Source organism: Tamandua tetradactyla, chromosome 6, assembly GCF_023851605.1.
Source record: "Tamandua tetradactyla isolate mTamTet1 chromosome 6, mTamTet1.pri, whole genome shotgun sequence".
Classification (NCBI taxonomy): domain Eukaryota; kingdom Metazoa; phylum Chordata; class Mammalia; order Pilosa; family Myrmecophagidae; genus Tamandua; species Tamandua tetradactyla.
In genome coordinates, this window is record NC_135332.1 from 168221471 (window position 1) to 168241290 (window position 19820).

General features: G+C 45.0%; 1 protein-coding gene across 2 annotated transcripts; it reads right to left on the reverse strand.

Moving 5' to 3' along the window:
- Positions 1 to 202: 202 nt before the first annotated feature.
- KLHL38 (kelch like family member 38) lies at positions 203 to 10269 on the reverse strand. 2 transcript variants are annotated; one of them, XM_077167590.1, is made up of 4 exons: positions 9967 to 10269; positions 7991 to 9566; positions 2125 to 2230; positions 203 to 1286 (listed from the first exon to the last, which is right to left on the reverse strand). In XM_077167590.1, the coding sequence occupies exons 2-4, from the start codon at positions 9338 to 9340 to the stop codon at positions 997 to 999; spliced, it is 1746 nt and encodes a 581-aa protein (XP_077023705.1). In that variant the 5' UTR covers positions 9341 to 9566; positions 9967 to 10269; the 3' UTR covers positions 203 to 996. The 2 variants fall into 2 exon arrangements, with proteins under 2 accessions (XP_077023705.1, XP_077023706.1); XM_077167591.1 differs by having other exon boundaries at positions 7991 to 9582.
- Between the last annotated feature and the right edge of the window lie 9551 nt (positions 10270 to 19820).

The following is a 19820-nucleotide window of genomic DNA, read 5'->3' on the forward strand; positions in this document are numbered from 1 at the left end:
GCCCGAGCCAGCGTGGGAGGCCCTTTGAGATAAAGGGGGCTCTAGGAATAGTCAGCATTGGCAGCAGGAGGGTAATAATTGCTATAATCACTGAAGGAATTTGTTGGTTTTCCCCCGAAGAGCAATATTCATCACATTTACCAAAATGAAAAACCTGACTAATTCTGCAGGCTTATAGCTCCCCAGAGACTGGAGAAAAATATCATTTGGCACAAGAAACAAACTTTATTCAGGAAGCGCAATAATTTACAAACACTGAATTGCACATACTTTTCTGGAATTTCCATGTAATACATCCATAGAGCGCAGAGAGATGCTGTAAGGGCCAATTTCTCACGCGGCCGAGTGGACAAGCATTCCCAGGGGCCCGTTGGGCTCTCTCCGCCCTCTCATCCTGGGTGCCAGTGGTGTCCCGGGCAGACACGATTTCTGTCCAGCCTGGCAAGTCTTCCTTCGGGGATCTGCTCAGTCCCATTACGGGCCATTCGGGTGGGCTGCCAGTCACAATAGCCAACCCCACCGCGGTCCATACAGCCAACTAGAGCGACCCACTCCCTGGCAAAAGCGAGTGGTTCAAGCGGTAGGGATGGGATTGGAAATGGGCCAGTCAGCATCAGATTTGAGGGTTAATGTATGGGTAATGGTAGAGTAAATCTCTCTCCTGAAGGTGCAAAGTGGGAGCATGTGAATCTGGGTTTCTCGGATATTGTGGTCCTTACGCTATGGATAAAGAAGCTTGTTTGTAGACTGAAAACTAATAGAGAGGGAGGGGATGGGAGAGGGAGGGGTGGGGGAAAGGAGAAAGAGACAGACAGACAGACAGAGGGATCCCAACCCTTCTGGCAACAATGTGCCTGGCTCCAGGCTTCCAGGCTCTGGTACCCACAGTCCTGCATGCTCCCCCCGAACCCTTTTAGGTTTAAGCTACCTGGAGACAAGTTTCTGTCACTTGCAATGGAAAGCATCTTGACTAAGACAGAAGGCTTTTCGTCGGCGTCATGGGAAGGTGGCTGCGTGGGGTACGCACTGGAGAGTGACGCAAGCATGGTCAAAGAGTTTGTGTGGCAGCTGTCCCTGGGACGTCCACGTGTCCGACTCAGGATCGTAGCAGTCGAAGGAGTCTAAGTCCTCGATGCTGCAGTCCACCGTCAGCCGCCGCCCTCCGGTCACATAGAGCTTGTTCCCCATCACCGTGGCCCCGTGGTGCATCCTCCGGTCCCTCATGTCCGCACACTTGACGAACTTGTTGGCCTGGGGATCATATGCAAGAATCCTCCTTGTGTAGCCTGAGAAGCAAGCAGACATCGGCAAGCTCAGCAGTGCTCATTTAGGTCGGAGGACAGCAGTCCTGGGGGCGCGTCCGGCCTCTGCCAGTGCCTACCGTTGAGGTTGGGGCTCTGAGGAAACTCAGCCTAGAGGAAGTAACCGCCTGTGGTCACACGCTGGCTACGTGGCCCAGGTGAGGTCTGGACCCAGATCTGTGGTGCTGGGTCACTAAGGCGGCATGCAGGTCATACCCAGATGGCCTCCTGATTCCAGTGGTTTCCTCAGCCCCATTGGCTCCTTCATCTCTCATATGCCCATCCCAAAGCCATCCCAATGGGAAGAAAAGGGCTTTGAGAACTGGGAATGGGCCTCAGCCCTCTGTGGTAGGTACTTTTATGACACTTCTTTTACAAATGAGAACACTGGGGCATAGGGAGATTGGTAACCAGGTACTGGCAGGGCCAGGATTTGAACCCTGATCCATCTGCTCCCAAACCAGTTCTCTTAACCATGACACTATACTGCTATGACAGAGAAACGATCCATTAATAGCCGACATTATTGACAAAAGTAAACATTTTTTGAGCATTTACCATGTATCTGGGACATTACTAAGCGCTTTAGATAACCTGAGTGTAATTAATTATTGCAACAACACTGAGAAATGGTATTATTTCCTGTAAGGCATGGAGAAACTTCTGGATGAGGAGAGAGCTTCGAGAGGCTGCTGGCATCCCCAGGTTGGAAGGCTGTGCTTTAAAAAGACCTTGTAGAGTAACATCCGTCTATTAGTGAGCCCTTTTTCCACAGGAGATGCCAACTTTGCGTCCAGTCTAGTCATGCTCTGTTCAAACTCACCTCCCACGATGACAATTCGCTCCCCAAGCACCACTGCAGGGGCACACACATTCTTGATCATTCTAGTCTCCATTTTGAACCACATGTTTCTGGAAATGTGATAAACCTGATGGAGAAATATTATAATCATGGCATTGCATTTTAAAGTTTTATGTATGCATATATAAATATATAGAGAGAGTAGGAGTAGTCATTAAGATGGTGAAATAGAAGTGATGTTTTTCTTTTCAGTTTTTCCAAGTTAAAACCTATCTATATTACTACCAATAAACAAACTATTATTAAATAACAGAAAGGAGGATATGACTAGAAATCCTAGTCTTTATGTGGTCCCATGAGATGGATCAATGACAGTATTTCTATAGAAGGGACTGAAAGTTCTGTATTGTGGAATGCTCTTGCTTTCCCTTTCTTGGAACACTTTTTCTTTTATTGAGAAATGGAGCAACTTGGGCTTTCATAAAACCAGTGATTTTTCAATCATTTTAATCTCTAGCTCATGTTTAAGTTTCTAAATGTTCCAGTGTATCTGGGGTGTGAGGGTTCTCAGAGTGATGAAGCAATTTGGGGCTAGAGAGTACAGGATTGTGAACAGTTCATGCCTGACTCATCAGCATCCTAGGAAGAGAGAAGCATGAGGAGGGGGCAGGGCTGAGGGGGAGCCTCTATTCCCAGACTCTCCTTTGTCATGCTCTGAAACAGTGTATCAAATCACAAGCCCCTAGAATATGTTGGCTGGTGAGTTTTCTTAGATTGAAATTTAAACATCAAATGTAGATTCACTCAACACGGGCAAAATTTAGCACAGGAGAGATAGACTGGACTTCTAAATAAGAAAAGAAGTAATAAAAACATTTCTTGACAGAGGAATATGGTGCGGTCTGTCCTGGAAATTCTTTCCATATAAAACATAACTGCGAGCATTTTTAATGTCTTTAACTTTATCATTTTACTGAATTTAATCTTCACAACCATCCTATGTGGTAGGTTTACTCCCACCCATTTTTCAGATTAGACCATTGAGACTCAGAGAGGTTAAGTAATGTGCCTGAGATCACACAGCTAGAGTAAGTGGAGATGCTGGTTTGGTTCACCCCAGAGTCCGTTCTCTTAATCACCATGCCTGAGGCTCTTCCTGGAACCATGCAAATGTGGCCTTTTCTGAGAGGGTGGGGTTTGGGACTAGAGTCCTCTTGAAATTTCTGTCAGTCCCCCAAGTTGGAGAAGCTTAAAGAGAACAAGTGCTAGGGAAAGGGCAACCAAATGGTTGTGAAGCCTCGTGGTTTCATCTAAAAATATGTAGGTGACAAAATTCTTTGGAAAGCGTGGGGGGATCCCCAGAGGAAAAGCAAACACTGGTTGCATTTCATTAGAGTGACTAATTGCCTCCTGTATTTCTGTTCTCTTTCAGGTTTGGGTATGGTTTAAAAACAGATTAAACCTCCCAGGGATGAGTCTGACCCTGGCACTGTGAAATCAACAATGCCTTCCTGACCAAAAGGGGGGAAAGAATGATAACAAATCAGGTATTAGTGGCTGAGAGAGTTCAAATAGAGTTGAGAGGCTACTCTGGAGGTTACTCTTATGCAAGCTTCAGTTAGATATTGCTGTTTATCATAGTGTGCCAACCCCTAATCAAAACCATTCCTGCCAACTCTAAAGCACACCTAGGGCTTTATCTGTGATTCTACATGTATTACTTTCCTGAAACCCACAACCGCCAGGTGGGCTCTTGGGCCAGATAAGTCCCGAAACCCTGAGGGGCCACCCTCTCCAGAACATCAGCTAGTTCTATCTCCCCCATCTCATAGTATCGACAGCCCTTTCCAACAAGAAAAATTTAGGATGGACATAGCCCAAATACCCCTAAAGATTGGGAGAAAGATCAAAGGAGAAGCAGGAATTATAACAGAGAAGATAGGATTTAACAAATGAGTATGACTGCTGAGTCATTATATTGATATTTCTTTTAGTCTCTAGTGTCTTGGAGCAGCTAGCAGGAAAAACCTAAAATTGTGGAACTAACCCATACCACACTGTGAAATCTGTTCTATAATTAATTGTTGCAGTATGCTTTGAAATTTATGGCTTTTTTTTGGTAAATATGCTATTTTTCACAATTGAAAAAATGGATTAGACATTCACTGCCAATTTGCATGATACCCTGGTCATTCCCTGGTAATTTGGGTATTTATGTGACACCTCGGCCTCAGAGTGAGAGCACTGAAGCTTTGAAAGTCAGCATTACCCCATTCAGCAACTGTTAAAAAAGTTGAAAAAGTGATGAGACTTTGACCAGAGATATGAATAAAGCTGATCTTGATAGGACTAAGGTAAATCAGAATACAGGGTAAAGGATGACATGGTCCATATTTTAAAACTTCAACTTCTGTACTAGACCAAAGGGAGAGATGTTTATTAGTTGCAAAATTTATATGTTGGGTACCACATTATCTAATTTAACTTGTATGGTGAGTTTATTTGAACACCATAAGTACATGGATTCTTGAATAGGGCATGAGATCTTGGTGGTTTGTACAGGTTAGTGTGATGCTCCAATATATCCCAGAGTAATGTGGGCAGAGAATAAAAAAATATTTGCAAAGTGCCTTTGGGGGACTGGAAAGAAAGGAGGAAATATTAAACTTTCCCATCTGGGGAATTCCTGACATGCTTGCAAGAAGTGGAGACAACCAATTCAACAGGCTGAGCCCTCAATCTTGGGGCTTGCCCCTAAGAAGCTTATTCCTACAAAGGAGTAACTAAGCCTACTTACAATTATGCCTAAGAGTCACCCCCAGAGAACCCCTTTTGTTGCTCAATTGTGGTCTTTCTCTCCACACCAACTCTGCAGGTGAATTCACTGCCATCCCCCCTACATGGGACATGACTCCCAGGGATAACCCAGGACCTGGCCTCGTGGGGTTGAGAAAGCTGATCAAAAGGAGGAAGAGAGAAATGAGATAAAATAAAGTTTCAGTGGCTGAGAGATTTCAGAGTTGAAAGGTTATCCTGTAGGTTATTCTTATGCGATATATATGTATATATATGTATCCCTTTTTAGTTTGTGGTGTATTGGAGAGGCTGGAGAGAAGTACCTGAAACTGTTGAGCTGTGTTCCAGTAGCCTTGATTCTTGAAGGTGCTTGTAAAATGTTATAGCTTTTACAATGTGACTGTGTGATTGTGAAAACCTTGTGTCTGATGCTCCTTTTATCCAAGGTATGGACAGATGAGTTAAAAAATATGGATAAAAAAATAAATGAATAATGGGGGGATAAGGGGTAAAATAAATTGGATAGATTGAAATACTAGTGGTCAATGAGAGGGAGGGGTAAGGTGTATGGGAAGTATGAGTTTTTTCTTTTTATTCTTTTCTGGAGTGAGGCAAATGTTCTAAAAGTGATCATGGTGGTGAATACACAACTATGTGATGAGATTGTGAACCACTGACTGTATACCATGAATGGACTGTATGCATGTGAAGATTTATCAATAAAAATGTTTAAAAAAATCATTGCATTAGAAAAATGGAGATTTTGACATTATTTTCAATCAGAAATGTAAACCGTCTAAATGTGTACCCATGTTAAAATTTATCTGTTCGAAATGTACAATTTGGAGCCAATGTAAATTGAAAATAATAAAAGTTTTCTTAAAAAAGAAAAAAAAAAAAAAAGGAAAACACCAAACCTCTACCTAAAAATCCAACCTACTCTTTAGTGTCCTGGGGATTCATCTAAAACTATATTTGAAAGAGTGAAATTTCCATTTCAAAGCTAGTGCTATGTGGAAAAGAAAAGCATGCTTAGGAGGTAGATGCTGTCCTTAGGAAGTAGATGACAATTCTGCAATGTGAATTCATCAGCATATTTTTTACTCTATTTTGCAAAATAGTCAAAAGGTGGTGGGAAGGTTCTAACTTTCGTAGACGCACTTTATCATTTGCACTGTGTGATCAGAGCTTGCCGGGCAGCAGAACAACATGTACCCCAGCTCAAGTAAATGAGTGGGATTTGGAATAGAAACTCTGGGAAGAATAAGAAACTGCCTAGACAGTCCAAGAGGAACACCTGAAAGTATGGGATGGAGAAAAAAACAAGAGAAGATTTAAATTTTTCAGAGATTGTCCATTTTCTCCAACTCCACTGGCACTGACCTGGTCCAAGCCATCATCATCCCTCACCTGCACCTCTAAAAGAGCCCCCCACCCCATCCATCTCTCTTGGCCCACTAAGGCCTCCTCCCATCCATTCTCCATAAGGCATCAGGGGGAGCTTCTAAAAATGCAATTTTTATTATCTCATTGGCCTTGCTTGAAACCCTTTAATGAAGTTCCATTACTCTCATCCTGCAACCTCAAATCCTGGGCAGAGTCTACAAAGCCCTACCAGACCAACCTCATCTCCCGAGCTTCCTCATCCCCGAGAGGCTCCAGAATTTCTACGTAGCAGGGGCCCAGGACAGCAGTCTGGGTGGACTGGGTTGCTCATGGTAGCTTGGGAAGGGGCCTTAAGGAGAGTAAGCGGGGGTTAACATCCCCACCCCCACCCCAGCTACTCCTCTGCACACCCCTTTTTTCCCCTTGCTCTGTGTTGCAACTACTTTGCTCATTCTTTCAGTTCCTCAAGGCAATGGGCTGTACACCCTTTCTGCTTTACCCGGGTACACACCCCTGCCCTCACTAGATAACTCTTGACTCCTCCTTGAAATAGCAAGTTCAACTTCATGTGCATAGAGAAGCTTCCTTGCCCTCCCCCATGTCAGATCCTCTACTACATGCTTTTTTAGCACCCACCCTCCACTGCTTCCTCTTTTGCCTCCATCTTCACCTGCCATCTCTCCAATACTGCTTCTCTGTTAAAGTCAGCTTTAGCTAACCTTGCAGGGTTCCCCCCAAAGTCCTGGGAATCCTGAAGCAGTCTCCGACTCCCTCTAGACTGACTTAGAGTATCCCTTATGCTCTGTTGCAGCACCTAAATTTAATGTCTTGCATACTCCTTGAGGGCAGGTGCAATTTGCTGCTTGTGTTCACAGGGTCTTCACAGTGGCTGGCACTCAATAGAGCTCTTTCATATAAAAAGGCAAATCTCATGTGGTTTCCTTGATTATCTTTAAAGGTAGGATTGTTATTCATTATCATTGGGTGAAGTGCAGAGACTACTAGAACTTTCATAAAATTGGAAAATATTTTAAATAAAATTCATATAAATATTTTATTCATCCTACTTCTCAGAGAGCTGTGAGTAAAGTTAATATTTACGTATCATATAAGGCAGTGGTTCACCAACCTGGCTGCACCTTAGAATCTCCTGGAGACTTTTGCAACCATCAATGTCAGGACCCCATGCAAAGAGATTTTGGTTTGGTAGATCTAAGGTAGGGTTCAAGAGGATTTGGTAACAGGCAGGCTGTTACCAAAGCTTGGGAGTCTCTTTTTTAAGGCCCCCTTATTTGAATCAGAAGCATCTACCAAACTACTATAGGACTTCATGATCTGACATTAAGTGTGTTCTAGTTTGAATTGTTAGTACATAATTTTTTCTCTCAAATAAAGATAAACTTTGTGGGCTGGGATTGTGTTTGATGTACCTTTGTACACATTAGTCTTACACAAAAAGCATTCATCAACTTTTTGTAAGTTGATGAAATCTTGCTGAAAATTATTTTTTCTGCCCCCTTCTCCCCTTCCTTCTTTCCTCTCCTTTTCCTTCCTTCTTTTTTCCTTTCTTCCCCTGCAAATGACAAATGCATGTGTATGTGTGATTGTGTGTATGCATGTGTGTATATATGCATGTGTGTATGCATATGTGTGTGTACACATGCACATTCACCCACTCACAAGCTGAGAAAGAGCAGTTGTTCACCTGGATGAGACGGACAGGGTTCTGCATGATGTCCTCTCCTCCAAAGAGGTAGAGTCTTTGGTCTTTTACGGCAACTGCGGGGTGGAGAACCCCCACTGGCATGCCAGCCATGCTCTCCCAGACATTGCAGATGCTGTCATATCTTTCCATGGAGCCCATGACTTCCTGCCTTTCTCCAATCCCCCCAATGGAGAAGATGAAGTTCTTATGGGCAGTGCTTCTGTGAGAGTAGCGGGCCACCAGCATGGGCTCCCCCAGCCTCCACTGGTTGAGTTTCAGGGAGAAGATATAAACATTGTGACTGACCAGACTCTTCCCGGCGCTGACAGCCATGCCCCCCAGCACGTAGACACTGCGGTGCAAGGCCACGGCTGAGGTCTTGTACAGCCGGGTCGGAAGTTTGGCCAGGTTCTGCCATTGGTCTGTCTGTCCATTGTAGAGCAGAACGTCCCTGGTGGTCTGCTGATTGTCCTTCCTTCCACCCAAGAGGATGAGGAAATCTTGGTAAGAGTTCCTTGGGGGGGCATGACACAGAGGTCTAGGATCTGGGGCACTAGAACCATACCAAGAAAACATCTGCCTCTTAGCTGTCTCCAGGATGGTCTGGCAGGCGGGCGAGGCTTGAAGGAGGCTGTCGCTGGCGATGAAGTGGTAGAAGAAGGCCGGGTGGACGTACTGAAGCCGGACCTGTGTGAACAGTTCCTGCAGATAATGTTTCCGGGCCTGGAGGTCATGCCTGACCCAAACCATGAGAGCCTCAAACACCTTTTCCTCCTCCCCGCAGAGCCCATCGTCTCCAAGGTAGTCTCTCAGTTCTAAGGGGCAGAGGTCCTTCAGATCGGCCGATGCAGCCACCTCAGGGAAACACTTCAGGGCCACGGCCCTGGCTTTCTTTTTGAGGGTTTCGCAGCTTAAGATTTCAGACAGTCTGATCATGCCCAGGCAATTGCTGGGGGACAGCTGGCCCTGAAGGTACAAGGAGCAGGCCTCGAACAACTTGGGGTACTGCAGCATGGAGCCCGCCTCCATCAAAGGAAGCACGTTCTCAGCTGTGATGTGCACCTCCCCAGTGTACACGTACAGGACAATCTGGTCCAGAGTGGTGGAGTCGATGCCTTTCAGCTGGACCTTGGCTTCGTGGCTCTCCCTGAAGTTGCTGCAGAACATGGCCTTGAAGTAGGGGCTGCTGGAGGCCAGCACATTGCGGTGGCAGGGCACCTCCCAAGCCCCGGCACACAGGCTCACATCAGTCAGGACCCTGTTTTGCCTTAAGCCGTTGAGCTGCCTCAACAAGTCAGAAGAGAAGTCATGGTCTTTGAAGCGCAGCCCGTCTGGTGATGCTTCGTCCATCTTCAGGGTGGGGCAAAAGCCCCAAGAGGGAGCAAGAGTCAATTCTGTCTCAATGGCATGTGCTGGAGGGTTCAGCTGTGGGGACTCCAAAACTTACAGCATCTATGTCCATTCACCAAGATGCTTGTGGGTGTCACCACCCACGCCCCAGACTGCAAAGTTGACAGCTCTCTTTCTGGTTATGACTGTTCTCACAGGTAACAGGCAAATGGGATCTTCAGCTAATCTGGAAAAAAAAAAAGCTGTTGTACATTACTGGAATGTCAAGGGCTGCAATGTGAGCTGAAGCATTATAACAGCCATGCCTTCCACCCACAGAAGAGTGTGAGCCTTTCTCCAGTTTCCTGGCATTTCTGTTGTTTAGAAAACTCATCTAAACATCTCTTTGTGGGATGCCATTCCGGGGACATGGCCCTCCGGCAACTAGACAGAAATGAGCGATACAAATGGACTACTGCAATTTTTTTTTTTAACTTGACTTTGCTGGGTCTCTTTCGTTGTGTTTTTAAAATGGGACAAATAGAAAGCAGAGACCAAACAACAGCCTGGGGCAGGGCTTATTGGGTGACATCAGCAGTCCCACTAGAGAAAATTAGCTGGGGGTGGGGGGGCGGAGGGGCATTTACCTCGTTTTGCTGCAGGGACGTCCCCGGATGTTGGGTCCGTTCTGTTCACCCCCCTTGAGAGTTTCCACCTTGGGCGCTGAGTGAAACCATAAACCCAGGCCTTTCCTTCAGTTGGCAAATGGCTTGTCCTGGGAGATCTCTCGATTTGTTTATGCTGAAGGCACTTTCACAGTCTTCTAGAGCTTTGTGAAAGAACTGCTGGGCAGGAGACAGTGTATACATTCCAGGGCTAAGAATAGTTGCATATGTACTTTCCACTGTTAGGACATGTGACTTTCCAGTTGTTTTTTTGCAGCCACCCAGGGGCCTGCAGGGCAGCGCATGCCCACACGCCTGGTTTCCTTGGCAAGTGTTTACAGCTGCATAAATAGATCCAGAGGGATGGCTTCCCTTAAGAGAGACCACGCTGCCCACTTGGAAACACTCTGAGAGCCCTGTCCTAAAAGTGCCTTGGAATTCTAGATGCCTGTAAACAGGTTTCTGTGACCTGTCACTGAAGATAGTTCTGGGCCACACTGCAGGCGGTGGATGGTCACAAGGGAAGCCAGCAGATGGGCCCACGGCCCAGCTCAGTGGGTCTCTACTTCTCACCGTCTGCCTGGCAGGATCACTGCAGAGGGCTGTGGTCTCCTCCTCCAGGTTCCAACGTCACCAGACCTGACAGAGGTGCATCTGCTATTTGCTGAGCAGTCTGGCATCTCCAGACCTGGGAAAAACCAAACCCTTGCTGGACCTCCTTACCCCAGGAACTTCTGTTTTAAAAGGGCAAGACCTGCCTCTCACAGCCATATGCTGATTTTGTTCAGTTAGGTTTTTATAGTTTGGGCTTGTTTTTCTGTTTTACTTTTCCATTTTTTCCCCATCAGTTAGGCTTAAACTAAAGGCAGGGAGACAAGGCACATTGACTTAGGTTAATGGAGAGAGAGGAGAAAAAAAAAAGAAAGAGGGAGGGAGGAGGGAGAGGAAGGGGAGGGGTTTGAGAGGGGGAGATGGGGAGGAGGTGGCATCAGCAGCAGAGAGAGGAAGAGAATGACGATGGTGAGAGGGCAGGAGGCGGTCTCTATCTGTAAGAATCAGAACCATGACTGAGCGCTGAGCAACCATGAGGGTGAGTGAAGGGATCCCAGGCTGTCCCCTGCCCCTGCTCCAGGCAGGGCCATGGCTGAATGTACCAGCGGAGAGTGGCAGGGTAGCCTGGCTTTCTTTCCTTCATAAGTCTTGTTTGGACGATTGCAACACCTGTCCCCCCTCGCTCAGAGTCTCACTCCCTCAATGTATCCACCTGTCACCACCAGGTTAGTCCCTGTGAAGGCAATCAGACTATGCTTGTTCCCTGCATCCTACCCTTCCACGCTCCTCATGTCTACAGGGTAGCATCCAGGCTTCTCAGCAGGAACTGGATTGGTCTCCTGCCCACCTCCAGATCCTAGTCTTCTGCTACCTCTTGCCTCCCACTTATATATACTTTTCGTTCTAGCTCGATAAGACAACTTACACACCTTTGTATGTGTCTACTCCCACTTGGGGATGCTGGGATAGCCTGATCTTTAGGGTACTGTGGGGTGGGGTAGAGGGAGAGCATTTCTCATCCATAGTTGCAGATTCTAGAGTGGATCATTCCCAGAAGAGTCCAGAAGGTCTAGGTGAGAAAAGTATATCCAAAACATGTCACTGGGGCCAGGGGTCCAGAGGCCAACAGGCCAAAATTAGGGGATAAGGGGGCCAGAGACCCATGAGGACCCGTGAGCAAGGAACTGGAGAGATAGGCTGTTTGTATAGATATCAGAGTGAGCTATTCCTGGGCTTCTGAGGGACGCAGGTGATATAATATGTGAGTAACAAAACTCCTTAAAGGGACTGAAGTCTTGATATTTCTGCTGCAGTGCCTTTGCATGTACTCTTCCCTTTGCGGTCTCCTCCATTCCCACTGCTGAACGCCTATTCATCTATGGTTGTTAGGTTCACGTGTCAACTTGGCCAGGTGAAGGCACCTAGTTCTATTGCTGTGGACATGAGCCAATGGCATGTGAACCTCATTTGTTGCTGATTACATCTGCAGTTGGCTAGGAGGCGTGCCTGCTGCAATGAATGATGTTTGATTTAACTGTCCAGAAGCTTAAATGAGAGAGTTCAACATAGCACAGCCCGAGCAGCTCAGCATACCTCATCTCAGCATTCATAGCTTAGCCCAGGCCTTTGGAGATGCAGAAAGGAATCACCCCAGGGAAAGTTGTTGGAACCCAGAGGCCTGGAAAGAAGGCCAGCAGAGATCGCCCTGTGCCTTCCCATGTAAGAAAGAACCTCAGTTGAAAGCTGCATTTCCTCTGAAGAACTATATATTTTTAACTAAATAAATCCCCTTTTATTAAAAGCCAATCCATCTCTGGTGTGTTGCATTCTGGCAGGTAGCAAACTAGAACATCATCCTTCAACACTTAGTTTGTCTATCAGCTTCTCTGCAAGTCTTCTTGACCTTCACAGATAATTAATATCTTGCTTCTCTCTACTGTCTCCATTCTGTCTACGTACTTCTAATATTACATGCCTGATACTTCACTGGATGTATGTCTACCTGACCGTGTCTCTCCATTAAATGGAGGGGTCTACTCAGCAGGAAACTTGTCTTAATTGTCTCTCCACCTCCAGTACCTAGCACAGTGCCTAGCACATGTGGGTGATTTATGTATGGTTATGAATTGAGCTGTAACAGAATGGAGAATGGGGAAAGAGAAAGAGCTTGGTTGGGGTGAGGGGGGTGGGGTGGTCCTTATGTCCCTGCCTGCTGTATAGGTTTATCAGGGCTGCCGTGGACAGCCTGGTGTGTGGTCAGCAATGTAAGTGGCGCTCTGGAGGTGGTCCTCAATTTAATCAAATCCAGGAACAAGAGGAAGTAAAAAGCAAAAATAACTGCTTCATAGAGCAGAGCAAGAGTTAAGTTCAAGGCCTGGAACTGAGCTGAAGTTCTCCCAACTCCAAGACTAGTCCTTTAGCACTTAGCCTCAGATTCAGCACAAGGAAAAATAACTTCCTTCTTGCCCTGAAATACCTACATTATTTCTCCTTCAGCCAATGAAGACGCCAAGGGTTTGTTTTGAAGGTAGTAGGTAGAGATTCCCAGGAGCAACTTTACATGGTGTCAACCACTTGCAGGGACCTTGGCATCCTCCCCTTCATTCCCCTAAACAATGAGACCTTTTGGAACCCAGCTCTGTCAAGTGTTCACTTGAGCCTGGTGTGCAGTGAGTAACTTTAACAAATCCTCCGGATGCTAACATTTAGGAAAAACAGACTCCATTCTGTTGGCCAGGACTGTGAGGGGGGAATTCTGGCTCTACAGTGAATATCAGGAAAAGACACAGAGAGAGTCGTGGCATTCAACTCCTAGAAAACGTACTCCACTTAAACTCAAGCCCAAGCTAGAAGGCTTCTCCTACTGCCCAGATGACTCCTATCTCAGTCCATGAATCCATGTCTCTCAGAGGGGTTATACATTTTATTTTAACTTTCATCCAGAAGGTGTCTTAGTTTAGGACTGAACATATGGGAGACTAAAATAAATGGGGCATTCAACTCATTGCCCCTTGAGTTAGTCAGGATTTCTGGAGAAACAGAACCAAAAGGAGATATCTGTAAATATGACATTTATAAAGGTGTCTCATGCAATCGTGGGAGTGGAAGAGTCCAAAATCTGTAGGGCAGGCTGCGAAGCTGGCAGCTTGGTTGAAGGGTCTGGACGAACTTCATAGAAGAGGCTTGCTGACTGAAGAAGCAGTGAAAGAGTCTCTTTTCTCCTTAAAAGCCTTCAATTGATTGGATTATCTCATTGTGGGAGACACTGAAGCAGATGTCAGGCACAGATGCAATCAACTGACTGATGATTTAATACACCAGCCTTCCGGTTTATCAGCCAGCTGTGAAATACCCTTGCAGCAATGGCCAGACCAGTGCTTGCCTGACCAGACAACTGGGCATCATCACTTGGCCAACTGGACACCAGAACTGAACCATCACATCCCTCCTTTTGAACAGAAAACCTGGATATTGTAATGCATCAAGATCCAGGTCTGGGGACAAGAAAGACTTGGGGTGGGTGGGTAGAGGGTAATCTCAGCAACTCCCCTCATTACCTGTGAAATCTTGGGCAACTACATTCTTCCAGCCTTAGCTTTCCCATCTGTTAAGTGGAGTTGACAATCCTTATCTCTGAGAAATAATGTATGTGAAACACATAGTAAAGAGCCTGGCACAGTGTGGGGTCATAGTTCCTAATGGGTTTTAGTGCCTGGTGGTCATCATCTAATTTGGCCTCATGCTCATTCTAGCTGTTTCCTCTGTCTTGAGCAACTGTAATAGGTATCAATATCTACTCTGTCTCCAGGAGACTCCTGGATTCCATTCCAGGCTCTGCCATAGACTGGCTGTGTGTATTTGAGCAAGTCCCTTACTTCTGTACTTCACTCCCTCACCTGGCTGAGAAGAGGTGGGCCAGATGACCTCTGAGCTCTGCCCCTTCTAGCTCACCCTTCTGTGGCTTGTGCCCTGCAGTGTTTTCTGCAGGACTGCCAGAGGCTGAGCCTCAGTAACGGGGGCTCCTCAAAGCCTTGGTGCATCAGCCAGCTGAAGCCGGGTGCAGAGAAGAAATGTCAGTCAAGCTGTCAGCTGGTGATCTTTCTTCCTCTGCCCTTTTAAGTAAATCCAGAAAGTCTCCTTTCTCTTCATAGAGTATTTTTTTTATTAATGTTTACACAGAGCAAATTTCTGGGCATAATTTATGTAGATGAAGTGTGCAGAATGTTTTTATTTCTCACCTCTGCATGAACTTCCCAAACCCAGATCTACTCCAAATACTTATTCCCCTTCTCCGCTCTTCCCTCCAATGTGTTGCTTTCCCAACTTTCATGTTCTGACCTGGAATTTGAGGATTTGTAGGGGGTTGATTCTCTTTTCCATCTGGAATCCCAGGCAAATGGTTTATCTAAATGTCATGGATCCATTGTGCTTTGAAAACTATTTAGGTCATCAATCACATTATTTAGAAAGAAATCAGTTTTGGCTGTTGAGTGAGACACTGTCATTTTAGAAGAACTTTTCCATGGTGCTTTTCCTCAAAGGCACTCAGGTACTTGACCAAATTTCTCCTTCATTTTGACAGCAAATTTACTTAGAAGTTAAGTACCATGTTACTAGCTCATTTCATAGGAAGGAAAACAGGTCATTCATTCCCTTTGAGGAGTGGGAACCATCAGCTCAAGATCCCAGGCCTTTTTGCTCTAACTGATGGGTTTTCTATGTCCTCATCCAAGGATTGTCATATTAGGAGTCCGGCTTCAGGCCCTGAGGTGTTTTAACTGGGTCCCCATACCCTCTCCCCTTGGAGTTCTTTGCTATGCCCTGGGCTCATTTTCTGCCCTGATTCCACCCCTATTTTGGTGGACCTGGGCAATTCATGGAGTTTTTGATTGATGTCACAAGGCACTTTGCCTCAAGAGGCCTCTGTTTCTTTCCAGGATGGGTGAGCTGGGCCCAGAGTCCCATGGAAAAGGCAGGCTGCCTCAGGTCACAGCAGGCTGGACAACCGCAGGTATGGAAGACCAAAAACAGGCTCCACCCCCACATCCAGCCCTCCTAACACCCTTTCGGGCTGCGTCCCCTTTTCTCCCCTTTCTATGGTGTTCTTCCATTCACACTGCGTGCCAACAACACACAATGTGCGTTTAAAGGCACTTGAGGAGGTGTCGGGCTAACGGGAAGGCTGTTCCCTCCCAGCTTCTTTGTTGTTTCCATAGCAGGCAGGTGGAGGAAAAAAGTGAGGAGCAGACAAGTAAGGTTTGAATTATTGGTGTCACTAAATGCTGTAGGAAGGAGCTTGCCCCTTCCTGTGTGACTTAAACAGTTGTCTGTGCTGTGCGTGCCATTCCTTCTGTGTCTGTATCTCTCCAGCTGGCTGTGGGAAGCTGAGGCTGGCATCTGGGCTCTAGAAAAGACTGCAGAGGGGACCTGCTTCTTGAGTCTAGGGGTTTCCATAACTAACTTCCTCTGGGAGCCAAAAACCCCACACTACTTTTACTAGGTCAGCATTACAAATGACTGTTTTCCTAATTCTTCCTGCACCCTGCCCCAAGACCAGGAAGTCATGGTTTTTCCCCCTCGGGAAGGCAAGGGAAAGAAAGGTCGACAGAGAAGATGATGGGACTGTTGGTGGATTGTTGGTATAACTTGGCTGTCTGGCCCCACCTCTTCCCGCAAACTAAAGTCTGACCTCATATACCATCTATGCCACAGATCAGCTTTTTGGGCTCTAAATCAAACTGGGGAAGAAGGAAATAATATGATCAAGGATGCGTTCTTACACTCCTGTTTTAGCACTGTGAGTCACAAAGAATAATACACTGCAGGCCTCCTGCTCCCCGGGCACAAGTGCTCCCTGATGCTATGACAAGTCCTCTAGGCCACTCAGGGATGGTTTAGCAATTTGCTGTTGTGCAACAGACCTACAGGGGGATGTCCCACTAGGGGGATGAACTTGACTACCTCAGAAGTAGGGGATTAATTAGGGTCCCTAGGGAACCAGGACTTGAATTAGGTAAGGGTCTGATTAGCTAAGGATCCATCTGTCTCTCTCTCTTTCCATCTGTCCAACCATCCATCCATCCATCCATCCATCCATCCATCCATCCATCCATCCATCCATCCATCCATCCATCCATTCGTCCAACCATCTATCCATTGAGCCCCCAGGCTTGTAGGGAAGACAAATAAAGTGTCTTAGTGTTTTGAAGGGAAGTTTTCCCCACCCCCCAGCCCCCCTTGACATCAGGGATAAGTTTTATCCTGCAACCCTCATTATGAAAGGCAAGAAATGATGCATGATGGAATTTGTTAACAGAGACTGACCCTGGAGATTGCTTACTTTTTACCTTTTCCAAATTCTTTATATATTTACTAGTGGCTCTCTTTTAAGTTTTCCAAAATATTTTTTTACCTAGATTTTCCTAATTGTCAGAAAAAAAAGTTAAAATATCCTTTGACTCCCTGTTATGTAGGAAAAGGAACCTGGAACATATTTACCCCTTTCTCCCCATTTTTTTTGTAAAGATAACTTGGAGTTTAAGACCCAGATTGCGGTCATCAAATAATTTCACCTAATGTATCTTGCCTTTTAAGAAGTACATTGCTCTCTGCTTTTTGGACTGTATTTACAAATTATTTGTACTTAGCTCTCTATCTGGCTATTTTCAAGGTCACTGACAGTTCTTTTATACCACAGCTTCCTTATTCATAAATGCTAATTTTTTTTCTATATGAGAGAAGTTGTGGGTTTATAGAACAATCATGTGTAAAATCCAGGATTCCTATACACCACCCCACCAAAAACAACTTGCGTTAGTGTGGAATATTTGTTACGATTCATGATAGCACGTGTTTATTACTGTAATATTAATTACAGTCCAAGGCACTGTTTGTTTAGTGTAGTTGCATGGACTTTTTTAAAAAAGATTTTATTCTGTTACAGTATATACAATCTAACATTTCCCCTTTTAATCACATGCAGATATACATATTTCAGTGCTGTTAATTACTGAAATGTTTAATTTTGACTTGTCTTTTGCTTAACTAGAGTTCACTGACTAGCAACACTTTCCCAGGAAGATTATGGAAGAGGTGCATTTTCTGAATTCTTCCCTGTATAAGTCTCTCCTACCTATGCACAACAACTTGACTGAGTATCATAGTTTACGGTCAAAACTGTTTCTTCAACATTTTGTTGACATGACCCCTTTTATTTCTGGAAAAACTGCAGTGCTGCAGAGTGGAAGTTTGAGAATTGAGAACTGGCTCAACTAAATCCTTCTTCTTTTTTTTTTCTTTATTCTTGTAATTAAAAGACATTGCCAGATGTGTCTAGCTCTGTGTTTTTTTTTGTAAAATTGGCCTAACATGGCTGTTGATTTGTACACTTTGGCCTTTTCTTCAGCCCAGGAAAATTTTCTTTGATTGTTAGTTATCAGTTCATTTTCAGTTTTGTCTCTTCATGAGCAATGCCTGCATTTTCTAGCTTGGACTTCTGATCTAATAATTATCTCTTTCTTAATACTTACTTATTTGACCTTTCCCTATTCATTCTAGAACACCATCCCAAATTTGACCTTTACACAGTTGACTAGTTTCCATAAGGTTTTTCTAATGCGGACTTGAAATCTGTTTTGTATTTATTTCTGTGAAACAATCTGAAAATTCATGTAGCTCCCTTTCCAGCTCAGCTTAATCTCTACTGATTTCTGCCCATTTACAGGAGGAATGTATTGTTTTCTTTCTATCAATGTTGGATTTTTGGAAAAACTTTCTTCTGGAATATTCCTAGTCTTCAGAATCATATTCCTTTTCCTTGTCCTGCAGTATTTTTCCTTAGTCCGCTTTCTTTATTTCTTCATCTCTAAATGAGAAGATTTATTCAGACCCAGTGATGGCCAATTAATTAACAGACTGTGTAGTTTGCTCTTCAAGCCACTGACCTTCCCCTGGGGGGCTAACTAAATATTTTTATTCCTACAGTTGGAGGGATGGCTGACTGTTCTTCCCCATTCCTGCCTCATTCCCAGAGGGTCAGCTAGCATCCATGTAGTTTAGCCTTGCTGGATTAAGGTGTGACTTTCTTCTATCTCCAGTGCTTGAAAAACTATAACCTCCAACTATCCAACAAATGACCCCAACGGGCTCTTCCTGTCTTCCCTTCAGCTTTCAAAACTTTACTTATTTATGCCAAATACCACCTTCCAGGATGCAGAGGATGCCTGCTGGGGACAATCCCCACCAGTTCCACACCTCACATTGCAGCCTGCTTGAGTATGGTAGTCTCTCAAAGGCTATGAAAGATTTTGTGATGTGTGTGTGTGTGTGTGTGTGTGTGTGTGTGTGTGGAAGAGAGAGAGAGAGGGAGAATGAATGAATGAATATAAAGCTGTATTCTGGCTGCTTTGAAAGTAATCACCTGCCCAGTAGAAGAATAGCTGGTCAATTTTAGGATTTGTCTATCCTCTGGGTCCCCGAGTCAAGAAAAAGGAGTCCTGCAGAGATGAACTCTCTCCTTACTTTTAGAAAATTGGCTCTCCTCTCTTCCATAAGTTACTCACCATTTCTTTCAAACTAATTCACATGACTCCCAGATTTAGATACCAGGTTATCAGTCCTAGTTTTCTGGGATACAGTGAACATTCACTGTTCCTTGTAAATCATTTTTGGGGGAACAGATGCTACTAGAGAGACACTGTTTCATATTACTCCACCAGCTTCACATTTTGTTCTTAAGATGGAGTTCTTAGAATCTACCAATGGTTCAGGAGCCCTTAGGTTTAAAGCTTCCCTTATCATCTATTTACTTTCTCCTACTCCTGAATAATCAAGAGGTAGAACAAAGAGTGGGCAAAGCAAACATGGCTGATTTGGTAACTCCCATTCCTAGGAAACCTTGCCAAAGTCCCCAGGCCTTTGGGTAAGGAAGTGTAAAGTATCTTCTCGTGTTTTTCATTCCAAAGGGCAGGCCAGCACAGGCCATGGAGTTTCAGACATGAGCTGGAGGTTGCGAAGTCTGTTTTTTAAACCCTTCATAACACCTAGTACATTGTCATTGCTCAAAGGTGTTGCACAATATTTATAGTAATAATAACAATCAGGAATCTGCCATTCCACCTGGGAGATGTGTACATTATTCCTATTGTCATCTCCATAATTTTCTTCTATTCAAGTGCCTGAAGGTGAACTTGCTGTTTGTGGTTCCCAAAGTAGAACATTATTCAGTGGTGGTGTGTGTGGGTAGCTGATGGCATGCTTGAGCTTCTTGGTCATCAGTGGATATC

Excerpts from the sequence above, each read along its gene's own strand:
- KLHL38 (XM_077167590.1), bottom strand. The coding sequence starts at position 9,340 with ATGGACGAAGCATCACCAGACGGGCTGCGCTTCAAAGACCATGACTTC. Across the intron at positions 2,231-7,990 it reads ACCCTGTCCGTCTCATCCAG|GTTTATCACATTTCCAGAAA; the intron begins GTGAACAACTGC and ends TTTCTCCATCAG. Across the intron at positions 1,287-2,124 it reads GCGAATTGTCATCGTGGGAG|GCTACACAAGGAGGATTCTT; the intron begins GTGAGTTTGAAC and ends CTTGCTTCTCAG.